We start from the raw sequence: 22,948 nt of genomic DNA on the forward strand, positions 1-22,948 counted from the left end.
CCTGAGGCCTAACGACCCGTTATTGATCTGACCAATTAGCATTCACACCTTTAATTAATACTGAAGCCTGATGTGCACACACAAGTGTTTGAGCGCGCACACACACACACACACACACACAGTTTTAATTAATAGTAAGGAGAGGGATGGCTGTGAGAAGAGATAAGGATGGAGGGAGATATGGATGTGTGAGACAGAGAAGAGAAGGGTCAGTTCAAGAGAGAGGAAACAAAATCAGGACCCTGACTTAAATTAGTGCAGCCATTTGATATAAAGCCTAATGGCGTGTCAGAACTCAATAGTATACTGGCTTTTGAGAATATAAATAAGCTTTCCTTTGTGCATTGATAACATTGCTATTAGCTCTACTTCTAATAAACACACTTTGTTAAACTGTTGTGAAGTAAATAAATACAGTGCTGGACACAAAGATGGATAATGCAACCAAATGTGTTAACCAGCACTGTAATTGCTAAAATACCCAATGTAACCCTTTTAATATGACCATTGTCTACAGTAAGTTAGTGTAATAAAAATCTGTTTCTCAGTGGCTGTAAACACTGGACCATTTTGTTTGATCAAGTCTGATGGAGCCGATTTGTTCAACGAGTTTGCCCTCTCAGGTCAGATCAAACGATAAAAGATGTGGTATTTTTGTTTTTCTTTATATGTATGTGTGTGTGTGTGTGTGTCTAATGAAGTTCTGTTGGCAGGATGTCTTTAGGGGTGAATCTAATGGTTTATTGAACCAGGCCTCAGAGAAACATCGATCAGCACATCAAGGAGCACTGCCCACATGGACACACAAACACATACAAAACAGACACTCACTTGTCTTGTATAAACACTCACCATGACATGCACAGACTGGTACACACACAAACACATGCCGGCGCTAGGGCATGCACACACACCGCTGAAGTGGAGGTAAAGGGTTTATAATTGACATCCCCATGTTTCTTTGTGAGCAGTCAAGCTGGCGTCATTATCTGCTCATTCAATTACATACAGGGAAATTGCAAGGCTGGAAAAAACCTAAGTACATCTTTTCAACTAACATTCCTAGGTAGATATTCTATCCATGAATATTAGGTAATTGTGTTGGACAGGGTTATTGTTGTGGTGTCCGAACAATAATGCTGCGATGATGTGTTGAGAAGAAATACGCTTGACACTGTTCTTGATCATAAAAGTTTATTACATCAAGGAATTCAGCATCAATTAAAAGCTCTGCAGCAGCTTGGAGAGTGACCCAGCCCGATGCACCCTCACCCGGCTGAATCTAATTGTATATTTCTTTCATATGAAGGTTAGTACTTAACTCCACTACATTTCGAAGGAGGGCGATACTCTTAACTTCACTGCATTTATTGGAAAGTGCATCCATAGATGTAGTTGTAATAAGTAATAATAATAATAACACATTTGCATTTTTATATTTTATATTATATTTGACATTGAGCTGACAAATATCCGAAAAAAAGATAGACAGGGATCAATTTTAGGCTAACCAGCAGTGTTTGAAACAAACAAGGTTTAACAAATATTATTCAAATACATTTACTCATACATACATACTATACTTTTAACACCAGTATTTTCTGGGTATTTCAAAGTCAGACAATCATCTGATCAAATCAGAGATGACAAATAAACCAGTTCTGTCTCTGAAGATTCTGTGTCAGAGGATCACCAGTGTGGACTCGAAGCTGCATCATGGCTGTATTGAATACAGATAATTATTGTTCAAACAGAACATCAAGGCACCATTAAGGCAGCTTTTACCTTCAGGGAGACTGGTGTGTGTTTGTGTGTGTGTTTGATTGTCTGTGTTGTGGCGTGTAATAAACCCAGAGAGACATTAGTGGTCTGCTGCTCTGGGTCCATAATGTTTGATCTCCACTAGAAGCTACGATCATAAGCAACGTAGTTGTGTGTGTATTAACTGATCTTCACGGCTGCCAGATGATCGAATGCTTTGAACAGCCGTTACTCTATCTGGGAGCTCTCACTATTTCCCTCTTTAACTCTTCCTCAGAATCTCACTGTCTCTCTCTGACACACACACACACACACACACACACACACACACACTCTCATACACACACCTTCTGCTGCCACTTAGTCCTTTTTCCCTCCATTAATGTTTTCATAATTAATGATAATCACTTATAATTACACCATCACTAAGCAGCTACCAATCAAAAGTAGTTTCTAGGGGGAGGTGCAAGTGTAATGTGTCTGTAGTTTATTAGTGAAGTTCATGCCTGTCCTTGACTCTGTGTAAAGGGTCACAAAAGACAAAACAAACCTAACCCCTGACAGGATGTTGATAATGTATGACGTCTTTGCCTGACATAGCAAACATTTCCATTACTATTCCTATCCGCTAATGACTACTACAGTATGGATTAAGACTAGCTCAGGTAAGTTCGGCATCTGAAATGGTAGGCTATGTTCATGCAAAGACAGCCTTCATATTTAGAAAAGCCAACATTAATTGGTGTGAGACGGACCACAAACTCAGGTCTCTGGCTTGAAAGTCTCACGCTCTACTCACACATCCACCACCCTGACCCCTGCACCCTTTCACTTTCGCCTGACTACACACAGGACATACTAAGTTCCTGCATCAACAAGATTGGAACAGGAGAAAACAACCTTTTTGGATTTTACCTTTTATTTCTACACCTCCTGTCCAAATTATGACCACTTTATGGTTCTGGCTCAGTCCCTTAGGAGCCAATTACGCAACCAATGTTTTTGGCAACATGATTAAAGCAGACTAATTGTGTCGACATCAAGTTATCAGTTTTATCAAAACATAGAGTTATGGTGGAGCATTTTGGAACTTTCCTTGTTAAGCAGGCATGTAATTACAAATACAAGTGGATGATTGATCCACAAATGGAAGTATGAACTACCCTAAATGCTTTCCCAGCTATAATTTGGTGGAATATGGCCATTATCTTTACACAAATACTGCATAGGTGTGCTGTTTTTAGGCACTTTGAGTCTAAATTAGGCATTTCCATTATTGAGAAGAACTTTTACTTACACCAGTTCTCTGGCACATTCCTCTAACAAAGGTCAAACCAGTCATTCATGATTAAGTATGTTCTTTAGATCAAGTAAGAGACCTCTTTTTTACTTTTTAAGAATCAGATAATGTTGTGCTTCTGTCATGTGGACCATTCTCCTTGAGCTGAATCGACCCTCAACGTTTAGATCTTTTTGGGCCTGTGTAAGCAATGCTTTAGTTATTATTAATTTAAAGTTGCTTCTTTAGACCACGCCATGAATGAAAAAAATTGTGTTAAATGAGTAGTTATGTTGCTGGTGCTTCTGCTGCGCTTCGCCACAGGGATTCAACTTAAGACTCAAATCGAATTTGATGTCTAAAATTGAGTCCGCAGTCTTATTCCCTGCTGTTCCTTTTGTTGGACTGTGGGTGGTGACGGTTAAAGAAGGCCAGAACTGTGGGTGCTTGTTGTACCGCTTGCATTATTGCATATCCTGCCTGCAATTTTGCTGTGTATTGGTCTGTTTCAAAGCCATGAAGAGCCAGTGTTTTCATCAACAATGGAGGGAATGTGCGCTCTCCCCAAAACTACTCTCAGTGACCACTTTGGTTAGACCCTTTCTATCTCTTGAAACTATTATTAGAAAGAGGCATGTTGCAGTTTAAAATAGATTGTAAAACAGAAACGTTGCATTCCTTCCGTCCTGTCAGCATGATCCTTAATAATGGGCTTTTCGGTGGCTTTTTACATTTTATGCTGTTAAAACTTTGGGAGGGAAAATTGTCACAATATACAAATGGCAGATATCTCATCATTAATCTTTTTATAATAAAAAGCACACAGCCAGGTAGAATAATTCCATATTATCCTATTCGCGATTGTTAAGCTGTCATAGTTCGAATTTGAGCATGTTGCCTGAATCCTAGTATGAATGACAGTTGCTTGACAGCTCTGCAGCAACTTTTGAACAATGGAGGGATTGTTTGAGGAAAAAAAACATTTCCACTGTCAATATTACAAATATATGGATGTATTATAGCTTTTTTTTTTTTTTTCAACCATAACACTCCGGTGTTCCCAAAACTGCATTATATGCCCTTAAACCTCAGCTGAACTTCTTGTTCACAGTAAGCTGAAAGTTCCTAAAATGCGTAAAATGTAAAAAGGCTGAAAAGTAGTGAGGATTCTAGTCACATGTAAATATTCCTGCTTGCTGTGCTGAAAAAGTTAATTTAACATTGATTGAAGCAATGCTATACTGAGTAAAACTGTATGCAGGAATAAACAATCTACTGCATCTTAGATACCACAGCTGCAGTGGACCTGTTCTTTAAAGCATTTCACTTGTGTTTTTATAATGCCCTCCCAATAACAGTGGAGTATATATATATATATATATATTTTTGCGAAGCTGAATAACCGTAAACTCACAGTTAAGTATACACGTTGATACATGGTAATGATGGGATCTGTTAATGGTATTATAAACAGACTAATGTCTAAAGCTAAACTGAAGCTGTGTTTTTGCTTGAGGCATTATCAGAGGGGGAGAGGCCACCTGAAACCAAAAATTATTTTATATATGCTTTAACATTTAATTAACAGACAAAAATGTTTTATGACACAAGTTCTTTACAAGTCCATAAAAAGTGTTGAATAAATCAAGTTGACAGGCAACTGGCTTTGAAGTTGACAGCCAGTGAATTTTTTCTTTTATAGATAGAGTGCCCCAGAACACATATCTGTTTGTTACAGACCTCAGGACTCATTCGTCTGTTCTGTTACAGTCCTTATAAACCTTACGTCTATTATGGGAAATGTCATGAAAAAAAATTCTGAAACTCATTTTTCAGATGTAGTTAATGGAAATCCATGTACATGGCTTCTTGTAACAGATTCTATGGTTTATTTTCAAGCGTTTCGGCATCTATTATGTTCCGGTGTAAAACTTTGTTCATCTTTTATAGAAGTTACTGCTGACAGAGGTGTAAAACCTCCAAACACATTGAATCATCCCTCTCCAGCTCTTCCTCTCTTTTCCCTTTTCTCTCCCTCTCTGCCTCTCTCTCTGTCTTTGCTGTCCTTCACTCCCCCTATCCAATTCCCTAGTCTGCAGTGTCATCTGTCTCACTAAAAACTATGAAAGCATGGCAGCATTCTCTGTTTTTTTTCCCCTAGCACTTTTCTCATGCTTTTTACCCACTACTCAGTCCTTCCATCTCGTGCTCCCTGTACCTGGACTCAGCTGTAATTGCTTATCTAGAGAGAAATAAAAGACGGGTAAATGGTTACATGCATGTGTGGTAGAAAGAGCAGCTTTACGCTGGTGTCTGCTCTACATGCAGGCCTTGGTGTGTCCCTGTATGTGTGTGTGTGTGTGTGTGTGTGTGTGTGTGTGTGAGACAAATGCAGATAGTTCTACAGATGGCCTATAAAAGCAGCAGCTTGTAATGAAGCAGCTGAGACTGAAATCATGGTTATGGTAAACTGGGGAGAGACAGAGATAGGGAAAGAGAGGCAGAGATAGATAGATAAAAAAAAAGAGAATAGAGAGGAGGAAGAAGTGAGGGTAAGAGAGAATAAATAAGAGAGGGCAGGCAGCAATAAACCATGAAAAGGAGAGTGGTATAGCTGCTGGCTACTGAATAAACTAGTGTAATGAAACTATGTGATGTTCACAATAAACCAGGGAGAGAAAGAAAGAAGGAATGAAGGGATGGACAGAAGGGGTGATATAATGGTATGGTTAGAACAGGAGAGAGAGAGAGGCAGAGGCAAGGAGCTGGCATGTCATCAAAGTTTTTAGTTGAGGAGGAGGGAGCAGGGGAACAGTAGAGGAGGGGATGGGTGGAATGTGACAGGAAGAGTTTTTTAAAAAACAGGGGACATAGGAGTGAAAGATAAAAAGAAGATGAGACAGATTTAGAAAACGAGAGGAAACAGGAAACACTTTATGAAAAAGATAGGTAGAATGGAAATTTGATGCAGGCACCGATTAAAAACCAAGTGTCCAAGAAGAGAAAGCTTGAGTGTGTGCGTTTCCGATAGCACCCTGAGCTACCAACAAACCGGCAATGTACTGTATGTGTATGCCTGTCTGTGTGTGTGTGTGTGTGTGTGTGTGTGTGTTTTGGTGAGAGTAAATGTGTGTCTGATAGGACACTGAACAACAAACATCCTGACACTGAGTGGGGCCACACTGACTGGCAAAATCGATAGGCCAACAGGTTGCAACACTAGGCCAACCTGACATCCAATCACAATACAGCACAGGGGGTCGCCACAGTGATGGATGACCCTGAGAGTGTGTGTGTGTGTGCGCGTGTGTGTGTGTGTGTGTGTGTGTGTGTGTGTGCGCGCGCGCACGTGTGTCTTCTGAGTGTGTGTTTCTCTGTAACTTTGTGTCTGTGTGAAGATAAGGCGGTTGGTTGTCTATAATGTCCATGCTCTCTGACCACCAGGATAAAATATTTCCTCTAAAGAAAACCTTAAACAGAAACTTTATATCTACTAATTACAGAACATGGGGGCATGCTTGGGTGTTTTTGCTAATTCTGAAATGGAAACTCATTTAGAGACAAAGATATTTCTGTTATTAAGTTATTTTTGTTCTAGTTAAATCTATTTTTAAATGATCCACAAGCTTTGGTCTCGTAGACCCCATCACATTCAAGATGGATGCTAATAATAAAAAGGAGGCAATTTTCATTGAAAGGAACCTGAAAGATTGTGTTAGAATGTGAGCAATGCAAGATGTCCACATAATCCTTAGAGAGTAGTCACCAGCATTGTGGCTACAAGGGATGTACATAGACACAGAGGATGCAGAGAGGGAGGAGGGTGTAATTGAAAAGGTATGACAAAAAAGGCATTGTATAAATTAATCAATCAGCCAACTAATATAGGAATTACTCAGTCGGTTAATTTAATGACATCAACTCTTCTCTACTCTGGCAATGTTTCTGCCGTTAGTATGGAAATGATTCCCCTGCAGCTGTACTCTAGCTTTTCATTCAAAGATTATAGCACATATTTCTGAAGTTTGAGGAGTGAAGCACTGTAAGGTTTTCAGAGTTACTGGTGACATTTTAAGAAAAAGTGCAGCTCTGTCTCCGCCCCCCATTTGGGAGCATACTGAGCATAATCTTTTACACTAGCGCCGTTGATTTCTTCCTTTCCCTCCTTTCCCCTTCCCTTTTAACATTCTCCATTCTTCCCCCTCTCCCTCCTCTGTCTGAGTAGTTTCATAGCTCTGTTTATCACGTTTGGCATCCTCTGTCTCTCGTTTTTTTTCCCCACCTCCCCCTCTTTCTGTCTGTCTCTGCTCTTGCCTCCCCCTCACCCAATCTGTCTGTCTACCTCTCCCCCTCCCTAAACCCCTATATGTCTGAACAGTTTCATGGTTGTATCAATCAAGTTCAAACAATAAGACTGGAGTTGGTCCCTGTTCTCCCATCTACTTCCTGGTTTATGGTTTGTAATACCCCTTCTCTCCCTGTCTTTCTCCTACTCTCTCCTGTGTGTGTTTGTGTGTGTAGATGTTTCTATGCACACTTGTGCATATATCTTAGGCACAGAAGTGTAAATGTATCTAGAGGGAATAATGTGAGTAACTATAAAACACTTTGATATTGTCTCCCTCCCTGTCTCACCAGCTGAGTTTAGTCTGCTTTGACTAGGAGTGCAGTGGAATATCCTTTTACTATAGCCATCATGCTTGCCAAGGTGTATTTAAACTGCATCATCCCAATGCAAGTGTCTTTCTTATGAAACTGTGTTTTTAAAGGTAGACTCAGTGTGTGCGCACTGGGTCTGTTAAGGGCTCCAGAGCAGTCTCTGGATTGGACACATCACTGAGCAAGAGAGGGGTATATTATTTGGTTGAGTGGCAGTTGAGTTAGGAGAAATGCATAGTTAAACATTTTAGTACAATTAATTCGAAAAAGAAATTGAAAAAGCCTTAATCCTTCTCCCTTTCTCTTTTTCTTTCTCTTCCTCTGCAGAACTTCATAGTACATCATGTGGAAACCCTGGTATCCCACCCAAAGCAGTGCTAAGTGGTGGCGGCCGTTTTGCTGTGGGAGACCGTGTGCGGTACAGCTGTGTTCCTGGTTATGTCTTAGACGGCCATGCCACACTCACCTGCATTACCAATGCTGGAAACACAGCCGTTTGGGACTTCCCTGCTCCGATCTGTCGAGGTATGGACAACTAAGCCTGTATGTGAATGTGCACGACTGTATGAAGAGTTTTATTCTAAAGTGAAAATCCATCCTATGTCTCAAAATTAAAACAAATGATGAAAACTGAAATTACAGTACTGTTCATTAACACTTGGCTCTTCTATATAATCGAAATATTGACCTCTATATAATGCAAAAATTTAATTTTGGAAGAAAAACTCTTCATATAATTTATATGTTATGTGTGTCCGTGAGAGAGACAGAACGACAGACAGATTGGGTTTGCATTTGTGTGTGTGTGTGTGTGTGTGTGTGTGTGTGTGTGTGTGTGTGTGAAAGCGCAAGAGGCAGGCAATCCAAGAATGCTTGTGTGTATAATGTGTGCTTAAAGAGTGTGTGCGTATGTCTTTTTATGCTTTACTCTATAATCAAAGGTGTGTGTGGGAGAGAGGCAAATATGCGCAGTGTACTGTATGCTATTGTCTATTTTCGGATTCTGGGGTAGGTGTCGATGGTCTGTGTACAAAGGGTTGTATGCTATGCCACACTACAGTATGTATGCTAAGGAATAATCTGTGTTTCACTTTTTTGGGTTTGTGCCTATATACATCCCCCATTATAGTGTAGGTGGAGGCAAACTGACTTATGACTATGTGTCCGTGTACTGTTCACAAGCACATTTTCTTTAAAAATAAGTTTTTACAGCAGGAACAGCATCTTTTAAATATATATATATATATATATATAAAGCATCTTGTTAAATTGATTATCTGAGCCAATACCTTATACACATAGATAATGATTACATTATCCATTTTTTATTTTTTTGGACCTGATCAGCAACACTGATTCAGTCATCCAGAAGAGCAAAACGCAAGGCCAGTTACTCCTTACTAGATCTTAGTTGAACATTACATAGTAATCGATGTTTTCTATAGACAGGGCTCAGCTCATTCTTGTACAATATCAAGTGGTATATCCAATATCAAAACTTACCCACATAGGCCTTCTATCTTTTTATTTATACCATCCATCCAAATCCAAATGTGGAATCTGGACTTTGAAAGACTGCAGTCATACTTTGTCCCGAACAAAATCAGAGCAACAGATACCTGTGGTTATCCTAACTGTCACAATCAAGATTTGTTGGCACACCTGGTTCATCATACTACCACTATCTGTGTTAAAGAACATCTCCAAGGATGATTATTTGCTTGTTATTTTTATAGAGGATAAAGATACACCCTGGCACCTATTTCCAGGAAAAAAGCCTAAAATAACAAACCCAAAATAAATCAGTAATATTTCCTCAACCATTAGGCCTAGATGCATAATTCTGGTCTACTTTGAAAGGTCAGAAGCTAAGGAATATAAATCCATTGTACATTAAGATATTTATTTTATCATTACAGACTACATGGAGATGAAATACAGAAAAAAATTATATTTTCATCCTCACCTGCTTAAAAAACCCATCATAAGGTAGATTATAATGCACCTGAATATCTTATAGTACACCTAGAATACAACTGTAACTGTAAATTTGATGAAAAGAAACTGATATACAACAGTTATTATACAATCTTTCAAAAATATACCAGGCGAATGTCCATGTTTTTGGCCATATTTACTGTTTATATGTTCACTTTTATTGGGAGTTATCTTCAAAACATTATTTCTCTCCATACAACCACGTTCCAAATAACATAAAGCTTCCAAAACATTGAAATATTGATAAAAACAGTCTATATATATGACCAAAAGCACTCCCATGCTTTACAGGCGACAGCTTGAGAACAGAACATCCTACAGGGCTGCAAGTATTCTTCGTATTGAAGAGACGAATCAATTGATATCCTGCGTGTCTGTGTAGCTCAAACAGATCGCCAGCAGAGGCCGATAAAGACCGCCTCCGCCAAAGCAAACTCTTCTTCTCTACTTCAATCTGATGACAGAAACGAAACTTACCAATGAAGCCAACCTCACCAAGATGGCAGCCCGCCAGACGGTCTCTGTTGACACAAAGGGCCGCTGTTTTTGGATGGAAAACAGCTAGAACAGCAAAAATCGATTACGTCCCCTGTATCGGGGAAGTCCGTTATTAAGAAAGCCATTCACAATGACATAAGGAGCAATCTCAATAAACTTAATTCACATCGTTGCCATATGCAGTACTGTCATAACATGGAAAAGAGCTATTATCATAAGGACAGGGCTGGTGTTTGATCATCTTAACCTCTGTGGTTTCACATAGTCACACCTCTGTTGTTAATTGCAAAGGATTTCCCCACTCAGAAGAACTAAATGCATCTCTGGTGACTACGGAAATTTCTTCACTTACAAGTCTAATAGATTTTCCAGTGTACAGGAAACATCATTTTGTTGTCAACACACACTGCCAAATAAATAAAGTTTGGATTTCCAACAGAGAGATAACATATATCCAAAATGGATATGTAAATTCACTCCACTGTGAATCTGTGGGCACTTATTTTGAAATTCACCCTTGAAGTGTGTATAATACTTGGGCATTTTTCCCAATTAGCCCTGCCTTTTCGTGCACAACAGTGCCAACCAAAACCATTCTGCAAATGCAACAATGTGTCGAATTGCTGCACAAGAAATCTCTCTGTGCAGTGAACTGTAATTTGGGTCTGGGGAACTTAGAAGGGGAGGGGGAAGAGTGAGGGAAGAGGGGAAAATGGCATCTTGTCTGTGCTGGATTAGCAATGTCTCTGTCACTCTGTCAGTAAGGCTATGAGGAGCTGAGCTACTAATGCGTTCACACCAACTCAGAAACACACACATACACACACAATTCACACTTTCCTCCATGCACACTATCATGCGAAAAACATATACCTGCACAAAACAGTCACGTACGTACACATAGGAGTATACTTGAGTGTTTCTGCTTTGTTGTGTGTGTGGTGACACCTAGAGGCATTCATACCAGCTGTAATAGCTTTCTATCAATTATTCAGCAATGCAATCAAATGACTTGAAATGCAGTACTTTTAGAAATATCACCAGAAATGTCTCTCTCCCTCTCCCTCTACCTCTCTCTCTCTATATCTGTGTGTTTATGTGTGTGTGTGTGTGTGTGTGTGTGTAATATTTAAATGTTTACATAAGCACCTAAGAATAGAATATACTCACTCAAAAATGAATGAAATGCTGCTACTTTCAACTCTATATTCACATTCATCTCTCACCTTTATAAGTAAAATCTATAGACCACATTTTGTTTGGACATTGAGCAATGAATATAGGTGCACACTGCAGTTAGTGGAGCTTCACACCAAAAACATAATGGTTCAATACACTTCCCCTTCAATTTTGTAAAAACTAAATGTTGCCTTTATTTGGTTTCTGTCCCACAGATGGTTCAATGGGACTGGAACGTTTAACTTACCCTTAGATGTAAATATCAGTATTATGGCTTTATATTTCCCTGCATTTCAGGTGGACTTACAATAAAAGGCAACCCAATATAACAATAAAACTACAGTTTGATATAATACCATAGAGATAAGTTAACACCCCTTTGATACAGTTTAAAAACATAACATATATTTCATAGTATTTATTGAATGCTACTGGACCACGTTATGTTGAACAGGTGTTGCTTTTACCGTTCACTTTATATATTTAGAGTTTTTATTTTCTGTGTTGGAATATCTTTATCGCCACTGAGCAATCACATTGCAAATTAGATTGTTTCCTAACGGGCATAAAAAAGACACTATGAAGATCACTAGGATCGTATAATGCCAAGCAAGTCCCCTGATAACAATTCTAGTGGTTTAGAGAGAGACAATAATTTGGGATGCAGTTTGTATGGGTGGAACCATTTGAATTTGCAAAGTAATATAGTGTGCTTTGTATTAAACAGTTTGTCTTGCTTTATTATTGTACACTGAATGTTTTCTCAGTAGATGTAAGTATTTTTCTGTGATGGCAAACCTGATTGAAATTCAAATTCTTCACTTGATATAACTATCAAACCAGTCTTACAAACACAATTTGAAATTGGGCTGGTATTGGAAGGGTGCTATTTCAGCACAACATTATTGTACCCAAACCGTGTTGTATAGTAGTATGAGTAAAATATAATTGGAAGAGATACTGTGCCACATTAATGCACTAGAAAAGGCACATATGGTATATAATATAGTGTTCTGGAGAGATTCCGTGTAGACCTCTGAGGGCATCTGTGTGTTGGTGCGTTTATGTAAGTGTCAGTGTGTGTGCTTCTTCTAAGTTGGTGCAGAATTATTTACAGGACAGAAACACCCTTCAGCTTTCAAGGCATCCATATTCACACAAATACAAACGTATGAGCATAGTTAGCCCTGAGAAAATTTCATCACGATCTCACAGATACAGAATATGCTTATGAATATTCATGTGTGAATGTGTATGTGTGGAAGTGTGCAAAAGTATGTGGGGCGGGGAGGTCTGAGGGAAACGGAGCAAGACAGAGATAAACTGAGACAGAGCATCAGTGAATGTAGTGTGCATAATCTGCAAGGAAGAGAGAGATGCGGGAATTTAGGAGAGACTGTGATTGGACCTGTGCAGGTGCACTAATACACTGTGAATGATTGAGCATATTATAAACACAAATTGATTTTGGTAAAATATCTTCAAGTTAAAGATCATTTGGAGGAGAGAAAGAGAGAGAGGTGAAAAAGAGGCAACACGAGAGAACAAAAGTGTGGGGTAGAGAGATGGAGAAGAGCTAGAACGAGAGGAAGTAGGGGGTTATTGTGGGAATTGAAAAAGTAATAATGTGCTCTGACAAAACTCAAAATTAGACTGGCTGAGAAAAGGAAATGAAATGAGTGTGTGTGTGTGTGTGTGTGTGCGCGCGTGTGTGTGTGTGTGTGTGTGTGTGGCTGTTTGTAAGTGTGTGCTTGTGTGTAGTCAGCATAACGAGATTGGGGCTGCTGCTGCTTGGGTGCATGTTTTTGTGTGTTCACAGTGGTGTGTGCATGATTGGTTAAGCTCATTGTACTAATTCTGCTGCAGTCTGATCAGGCAACACTGTTTTTCCTATTATGAGTAATAATACTGCAGTCATACTATGTCCCAAACAAAGGCCAAGCTGTGGCAGAATTATTTTCAGCCCGTGCCCTTACATGAAGCTAATTCTAGACTTGGCATGTCATGTGAATAGTACAGGTCAATGGAACAATATGAGTGAACGCAAATTGACATGGACTGAGGCAACAGTGCATCTGTGTGTAGAAATTGCCTTAATTTAAATGTATGTTTGTATGTAGTTTTCAGCGGCCACTAGCTGTGCAGTTTTTAGATTGCAACCTGGTGTGTGCTTGTACGCATGCTCAAATTCCCGAGCGAGTAGAATCAGACTCAAAGAGACCAAAACACTGACAGACAGCTTCACACAACAGCCTGGAAACTCCCACTGCAATGTTACAGTAATATCTTTATGAGGCACAATGTTGAACTAATCCATGCTTGTTGCATGATAAAGTTACATTGACTTCATTTTGCTGATATATAAGCATTCACCATTTTTTTTCACCAGAGGCTCAGCAATGGGAGCACAGCTAAATGTATTGGATGATAACGAAAGTGGTTAGTGAGCTCAACTGAATATTATAAATGAGATTGTTGCCACACTTTAGAACAGTTAGACTGCTAGAAGTAGAAACGTTACTGTAGTAAATGGATCTTCTACTGTGTTGTTGTCCTGTGCAGGTGGAGAAGCTGTCTACCCGAGTATCGGTAAAATGACAATAAATCTAAACTGAACGTTACGAAGAAAACACTGACAGGTCCGTGCTTATGTTACATTAGCTGGCTACCCCGACCTTGCATCACTATAGGCTAGTATAAACAAATCACTCCACATTTGCTTTGTACCATTACATCATTATCTGCAAGCTAAAATCAACACTTTGACATAATACCGGTGGTATACAGGATAGTAATGGGTCACGTTAGCTGGTGAGGTAATGTTGTTGTGGATTTTTTTTAGCTGATTCCTTCTCGCTAGCTGTGGTGTTGTTGCTGTGTGTATGGCTCAGAATCAGAAGACAAGAGGCTCAGGTGCACGCTTGAAGTCACAGCCAATGGATTTCCCAGAAAATCAGAGTCTTCCCATAGAAATAGGTAACAGAAAAATCCGGCAAGATTGTTTTCATATAAGGTTACAACCCCTTCACACACAGGCGCTAAAAAAGTTTCATTCATTAAAAACAAAGAGATTATCCAGGCCAAGACAAGACCAAGACTTTTAGGGGCTGAGACCAAGTCAAGACCAAGACCGAGGGAGGGCAAGACCGAGTCAAGACACACAGTAAAATGTGGAACGAGATCATAGTTACTTCTCAAATTGATCTGAAAGATCCACATTCCCATTAAAACACACAAGTACAAACACTTAGAGCTGAAATCAACATATGCATCGCCTTCACCGGGAGGGGTGACAGTCTTTAATTTTTAATTACGGTTACTGGTCCCATTTAAAGCAATAGATGTTAACAATTAAATCAGACGATGCAAAAGCAATTTATTGATAATGCCAAAGTTATGGTCTTGACTGGTCTTGAAATAAAATCCAGAGTCCTCAATGTCTGAGACAAGACCAAGAACAAATGCGGTTGAGTCCAAGACGAGACCAAGACCATCAAAAAGTGGTCTTGAGATAAAGACCATTCTCGAGTACTACAACACTGCTAGAGGAAATACAACAGAATCAACAGAAAAAAATAGATAAACTGCTTGAGTTTCTAGTAAATTTCAGTCTGACTCTATACTGTCACACACACACACAGGCACACACACAGAGTTGGGTATGCGTTGTCAGCTAGCTACAGGCTAATGTGTATACTTTTGCTGCATTGGCTGTTTGTGCTGAATAAAACAGGCTCGAAATCACTCAAGTCGTCATATTTGCAGGAATAAAGCGAGGCTAAAATTCTCCTCACATACAGCATCAAAGCCTCTTTAGTTATAGCTCTGTGAATTACTTGGGAGGATGTAGCTTATGGGGCTTTACTACTGGGGAACTCTGAAAACTTGTTTAAAAAAATACGTTGCCTATGTGGCCTGATATTTACTTAGTACTTAACCAGCATTGTCTCAAAAGTAACTGCCATATAAGTAAGTTTATTATAAAAGCTCCCTTGTGAGCTGCGCATCACTAATAAGAAGAATGTCAATGTGTTGTCTGTTTTCAGCAGGATTCATAGTATTAAGCCATGTATAGTCTGACATTTCCAGACACACTTAAAACGCAGAAGTCTGACAGTAAAAAAGAAATAAAAATCATTTTATGCTCATTTATTTGTATCTGTTCATTCAAGCTTCACAAAGGGCAAAATAAATATAGAAAGAGAGAAAGGAAGAAAGAAAAAATTTCGTAAGAATCTTGTAATAGTTATTATGGATACAGTCTATATACTTATTAGAAAGCCAAATGATTTCTGTTGCGATGGAGAAGCACACATATATGCATACTTGTGTTTGAATGTCTGTATGTAGGTGTAGATCATAAAAAATGATGAAATAATGACCAAGTAAACAGCTGTCAAACAGTTGTCAAAATACTGCTTTTTTGCCACATACATGGAAAGTAACATGTCTAAAGTAACAACGAAAACATTTGTAATGGTTAATGAGTCATTTAGCACCAGAACAGAAATTTATTTTACTGTATACACATCATATTCAGGTCACAGAGCACAAATTAGAAGAAAAACAGATGTGGTATGTAGAAATCTTTTTGTTCTTCTCTGAGACATTAATTCCCACATTTTCAGGAGCCAAACCTGTGGAACTTTTCAGCTCTTTTAAATTGGCATTATTAGGAAGGTGGCCTTTTTACGGGTAATTGCTTTTCCCAGAGGCATTGGTAATTTAATCCATTCAATTATTTTTCAGTATTATTTCATCATCATTTACTAGTAATGCTAAATATGACATTTTTACTGTGGTTTACAGTATGATGAGCTAATGATGAGACACAGGTGATTTTTGCTTAGCAGGACTTAATGACCTACGTAGGCCTCAGATTAGCGAAAGAGAAAGAGCGACCCAGAGAAAGAGGCTGGTGTTACGGTAAACTAAAGGAGAAAGCTAATTCATAAAACCTAAAAAGTTTTTACTGACTCAAACAGTAAAATGAATACCAGGACTAAAAGGTTTGTCAAGATATGATAGCACAGGTCATCATTTTTACATGTGTCTGAGAGCGAATGAGAGTGTGCAGGTTTTCTTAAGGTGTGTGTGGTGTATTCCTCCCTTTGAAATTCTTGTTTACGTTTACTGTCCACGTACATGTCCATTACATACAGATGCACAGTTCACAGATGAGGTAAGGTGTTTAAATAGTTCTGAGAGTTAAACAGTATCACAGCATATTCAATGTTGAATGGAATATTTAAAATATACATTGAACTGCAAGAATACAGTGATGTTTGTTTAAATTTTTATCATATAAAAACAGAAATGTATTTCAGACATTATTTATTGATGCCAGATGAAGACAGCTCGCTGAGTAATGGCCTTTTATTGTGCAATAAAACCTAGAATTATTTGTGAGACAACACTTTCATACTGAACCAATGATGTGTTGTATGTCGACTCTCTGGTTATATAAGGATGTTTCTGACTGCATGGCCTTGAACAGGTGTTTGCTTTGAATCTGAGTTTGCAGCAAAATGTCTTTCACAACCCTAGAAATCCACAACATTTTAGAATGTCCAGCTGAGGGTGTTTCTATGTATCAGATATTTAAGTCAAAGTGCTGCATCACATGGTACATGCCCCTTTCACTTGAAAACACATTAAAAAAAAACCTAAACCAGGTGTTAAGCAGTTGATATTAGATCAAACTGTATATACTATTTCCTCAGCATAAGCTTATTGAGGATGGTTTCTCCTTTTTCAATAACATTCCGCCAGAGTCAGTACTTTAAACTCTGCTGAAGTTGGTTGTTTGACTTCCACATAAACTTTCTACGACTTTCACAATTCACTTTACATCTGGTGTGTGTGTGTGTGTGTGTGTGTGTGTGTGTGTGTGTGTGTGTGTGTGTGTGTGTGTGTGTGTGTGTGTGTGTCCATGTGTGGCAGATAGTGTGAGTGACTGCTTGTGACAGCGCGCGTGACTGTCTGTGTTTGTGACTTTGTGTATATATGAGTGTGTGCTGTTTGCCCAAGGCTGACTAGAATTGTTGCTTGGTGAAATGGTGGGCTCGTCATGGTACAGCGGTGTTGTTATCGTCATGACAGTGTTAGTTTCCAGGTAGCATCTTTTTTTATTCTTTCTTTCTCTTTCTCTGCTTCTTTCACCTCTTCACTTCAGCTGTCCTCTCTTCTCATTTTGCTTTTCTTCATGTTACTTGCCAGGTAGCAATGGAATGGGGGCTGACGCAAATTCTGAGCAATGCTTTTACCAAGGAAATTAGCTCTTGTTGCCAAGCGATACAGTGGATAAAATGATTACGGTTAATAACGTAAACTATGTATAGCTAAGACATTTACTTTTGATATTGTCAATATGATTTTACTGTGGTTAGGCATCTACTAATTTTATAAAAGTACAGAGATAATATATACACTTAGTAACTACATCTGCTGTAGAAAGTGTGTTTAAAAGCTTCAGAAACAAGCACGTTTTACCTTGTATTGAGATTTTATTTAGTTTGAGAGATATTCTGTCCCAGTAAACACTCAATACCACAATATTTAAGGGGTTGTGGACAGTTTGGCATTTTCTCTTTTGTTTCTTTTGCATTTCTTCAGTTTTAGTCCGTGTAATGTTATGTCATGCATCAGATACCCGTACAAAGAGAGAGGGAGTGAGGGACAACAATGCCAATTTAGCATACTGCATATTTGTGTCTACGTGTGCGCGTGCCAAGTACTATGAACTAGTTCCGCTGAGCTTTGACAGATTACAGTGTTTACACAGGTAGTTTCCTCCAACTTGAAATACACACACACTCAGTCGCATGCACACTCCCCCATGCAGTGCAGGTGATTCAAACTGCGCTGTCATATTGATTTAAACGTGTAGCGCAGATGCTCAGACAGACTGGCTGTATGTGTGTCTCTGTGGCTGTGTGCATCTAGTGCTTGTGTATGAATTTGTGAATTTTTGTAAATGAACTATTATGAGGAGAATCAAATAGTTTGAAGACTCCTGAAATGATCAAATGCACGTCTTTCTATCAGCAGCAGAAATCTCCCCTCTCCAACAGGTTAAATTTTCCATAGGTGTGTAAGTGACCTTGTCCAATTAGCATCAGGATCAATAGTTGCAGTTGGAAAAGCAAGTGTCTGTATGCCTCTGTTGTAAAGATCAATTGTACGTCTGTTTGTCAAACTGGTAGCAAGCTGATATGCATCATTGTTGGGAATTTTAACAGAAACCAGTTATAACCAGTACAGTGGTGTTATCTGGAAAGCATCTGCTCCTCATTCATGTGAATTCAGCTAAATAATTCAATCCATGTCCATTTATAAGCATATTTTAAAAGAATATGTTGTGCTAATATGTTTTACAAAACATAATGAGCCACAAATAGCTTTGGACCAATTACATGGTTGTGAGCTAAATGTCATTTAACAATACCAAAGTAATGCCTTTCTGTGACAATAAACAAGTTGTGGTCACATATCAGTCCTACAGACTATAATAAAGCACTTTGAAAAGTACACCAGTGTGGTGCATTCCTCTAAGGAGGCGTTCCCCTTGGGACGTGACGTCATGTGAAAACTATACATTTTACACCCCAAGGAAGACCTTTTCTACTCCCTACTGACTGCAATGATGTTTGACTGTCAGGTCTAAGACATTGGATTTTCTCATCAACAAAACCGTAAGATCATCAGTTTGCACTTTAAGTAAGGCACAGTAATAGCATAAATTTGACAAATAAAAAACCAAGCGTGATGTTCGCTGTGATGGATTACCAATTAAACAAGTTTTAGGCAAAATTTCATGTAAAGTATTGAAAACTGAAACTAATGACTACCTTGCTTGGGTAAAACACATCTAAAGACCAAAAGAAAAAAAAAAGTAATATAACCATGCATAGTTCCTTTAATAAATAAGCAATTTTGACAGAATTGGAGTAATCAAATAAGAAAATGATGAAACTCATTTTAATGCAAATATACAACTCAAGACAGTTGCAGATGTCACAGAAAAGTACAGTAGACATATGTGCTTTAACTTTAAAATGCAGATTTATGCAGACGCCCTGGTTCTCAATTTATTTTCCCCCATGACAACAACCACTCTAATGACTCTTAGGATAAAACAAACCAGAAAAAGGCTGTGCTCATGATGTTTGTGTCTATGACTGGAGCAAGTTTGTTTTCTCTTCCTCCTTCTCCCTCACTCTGGCCCTTTCTTTTACACACATAACACACGCACACACACCTCTTCCAGCTTCTCCTCTCATTATTATCTTGCTAATGGTTCCCTGTGGATGTAAAGCTCTGCTGATCCAAGCAGCTGGAGAAATACACGCACGTGCACACGCACACGCTTACACACACACTGTATGCCATACATGCCCAGGTAGAGAGTAAGATAATCCAGGACCATATGTTCCCAACAGTGCAAAAAATTTGACACATTTAATAATTTAATACACTGCCCTACCTCTCACCACACAAACACACACACACACACACACACACACACACACACACACACACACACACACAGGTGGAGATCCATTCTTTCCATACTGCAAATCCCTCTCTGTCAGTATGGGGACTTAATTTTGTAACACACCCTTGTGTTTTGATATCTGAGAACCAAATAATTGTGACAAAAACTGACTGAACTTTAGGAAGCACTACTTCTCATGACTCTTGACTTATTGTGGGGCTAGACATTGGAGCTCCTAAAATATGAAGAAATATGACGGCTCTTGCCAGCTTAACAAATGTTTTGGGTTTTTTTTATGTAGGAGATATTTTAGTCATTTATTTATAACATAAACACTGCAGCATTTGAAATTATATTCAAAACACTGTTCATAGTAATGAAACTCTCTCTTTCCACACCTCTCTGTCTTGCCCTCTCGCTCTCAGATCAATGTACCAGTCTTGTAGTGACACTTGAAGTACTCTTATCTCTTCTCTGCAGACCTGCTCAATTCTTGCTTCCTCTCTTCTCTCCTGTCCTCTCCTCTCCTACCTTCCACTTCTCTCTCCCCTTTCTTGTCCTCTCTTCGTCCCTACTCTGCACATCCTGTGTCTCTCCTCTCCTCTCGCCTCATTACAATGATGCTGATGATGGGTGCTGTCTAAACTTTGGTTAACAATGACATATGAGGTTGCTGTCGTAGCTCATCTACAAGCACTCTGCACTGCTAACATTTTCACAATAAGACTTGTCGACTACATTCTTTCCTCTTCCTCTCTTTCTGTTTCATGTCTCTCTCTTATCCATGCTATCTGGCACACACAGATGTGTTATCTTGTGAAACCCCTCTCTCTGTAGCCTCTAGTACTGTGCATGTTTATATTTGTAGTAAAACTCTACATAATTCTTTAAATGCAAAGTAGCTTCCATGACCCCAAGGCTGTGGCTGTAATAGTCTAAAATGCTTCTCAACAGGTTAACAGAATAGCATTGCATCACAGCTCATGGTGTCATTGCTATTTAAAGGCCAATTTAAAGTCTGCCCACAGCCACTTTTCCTTTGTGTATATTCAATCAAAGGGTGCAACATTACAGACAACTTTTTCTCCACTTTTTTCTCAAATGTTTTAATGTTCATTGCATAGCTCTTTGTTTTTATTAATCATCCTTCCTTGGTAAACTTCATTGTACAATTTCAGGCAAAACAAAAATCTAATGTTAACGGCACTAACTTACCTTATTGGCAGTCTGACAAAGAACATGAAGATCTGCAGCTTCAACACAGCCTTTAGCTCTAAAAAGATTCCAATAGGACAGGATTAATTTATTAATACAACCTATTCAATAATTTATCAAGATGCAAGTGCTAGTAGTGCTTGTAAGCATCAGTGCTGCAAACGACGTAAACAACATCAGCACTTGGCTGTGTAATCAGTGGATTTATGGTTATTTATTTAACCGTGCAGACAGGTTCAGCAGTAATACACCTGTTTTGTAGTTGTAAAAGCATTCAAGTTCACCCTAAAGAAACTCATGCTATTGTCTGGAAATTAGTTTCAGTGGGTGATATGAAATTGCATGCTATTATTTTTGGATTGTCACACTGAAGAAACATTATGGGCATGATCATGTATGCACTTTCTCCTCATAAATAGAACAGTGCCACAACAATAATAATTTACCTAGATGTAATACCTTCTTCCATTTACAATTTTGTTTTATTGCTTTAGCATATTAACAGCTACAAGCTAATGCATTACAGTAATACCACAATGTACTGTTTCAGATGTTGCTACAGAGATTAACACATACAGTTTATTTCATTTACAACCACAGATTTGAACCAACTCCTTTTTGAAGTCACTTTCAGTACTTACTAAAGTTTTGTCTCTTTTTTTGGAAATTAATTTAATCCATTACAATCTGTCACTACAAAAATATGTGTTTATCTCTTCTATGTCTGAAATATTTATAAATCAGTCATCCACTGCATACTGTAAAACTAAAAGACATTTTTATTTAGTTGAATGTTCATGGTTGTTTTATTTCCAATCCATGGTTTGTTCACAGTATGGATTATGGCGACAGAGTGAGGTTTCTGTCAACCAGCAGAAGGTGTCAGGTGTACTTTAGCAAACTGCAAGGCGATTGGTTTAAAAATGTGTTTACCATGATGGCTTCTTTCCTTTATTAGTCTGCTGACACTGCAACCAACACACACACACAATACACCACAAGCATCTAGACACTCTCATATGCGTGCATACACCGCCAGGATATAAGACAGGCACACACAAAGGTTCACAGCGATTCTTTCACGCTCTAACACACACAGACACACAGGGACACGAAATGAAATACACAGCATAGTTGCCGTGCTGTAGTCAGCAGGGGCTCATTTAGCCACTAAACGATTCAGGATGTTCACATTGTGTGTGTGTGTGTGTGTGTGTGTGTGTGTGTGTGTGTGTGTGTGGGCGCGCGTGTGTGTGTGAAGGTCTGTGGCCAACAGTGCCATGGATTTAAAGGACAGCAGGTTTCTCCTCTTTCCAACCCTGTCTACGTCTCTTGCTGTATCAACTCCCTGCTACTTACCCTTTATGCAGCTCTGTCTAAGAAACACCCAATCATAATTGACTTATTTTATAAAACGGGTAGGTCAAATCAAGCAATCTGACTGGTTCAAAGTAATGATATAATGAGCGTATACAACGGGTAAGACGTCAAATTCCTTGGAACAGATCCGTATCACTCCGCAAAGAACAGGGTTCGAGTTATAATCTGAGCTTTGTGGGGGTCTCACGCCCCATTTACACCTGGTATTAAAATGAGATCTGATACAGATCTGCACCTCACTTCACCGGCGGAGATAAATAAATAAATAATGAGAGAGAGAGAGAGAGAGAGAGAGAGAGAGAGAAAGAGAGAGAGACAAATCATTGCTTATTACATGATTCAACCTTTCCCTCTCTCACACACAGGAAAACACACACACACAGCAGTCCACAACTTGCACCAGATGTCTGCGATATTGCAACAAAGTTTAAGTTTCAATAGCCTGCTCAAAAGACTATTGCTCAAAGAGAGACCCAATTCCG

At 38.8% G+C, this 22,948-nt stretch overlaps 1 protein-coding gene across 1 annotated transcript in view; it reads left to right on the forward strand.

Moving 5' to 3' along the window:
• Positions 1 to 22,948, forward strand: part of csmd3b (CUB and Sushi multiple domains 3b) — a 236,710-nt gene that overhangs the window by 18,841 nt on the left and 194,921 nt on the right. Inside the window, exon 3 of the mRNA XM_038725460.1 lies at positions 8,027 to 8,224. Coding sequence (XP_038581388.1) covers positions 8,027 to 8,224 — 198 coding nt within the window. The remainder of the gene's footprint in view (positions 1 to 8,026; positions 8,225 to 22,948) is intronic.

This window comes from Micropterus salmoides, unplaced genomic scaffold (assembly GCF_014851395.1).
Source record: "Micropterus salmoides isolate LMB-PRFRI ecotype aquatic unplaced genomic scaffold, ASM1485139v1 Ms_hic_scaffold_17, whole genome shotgun sequence".
Classification (NCBI taxonomy): domain Eukaryota; kingdom Metazoa; phylum Chordata; class Actinopteri; order Centrarchiformes; family Centrarchidae; genus Micropterus; species Micropterus salmoides.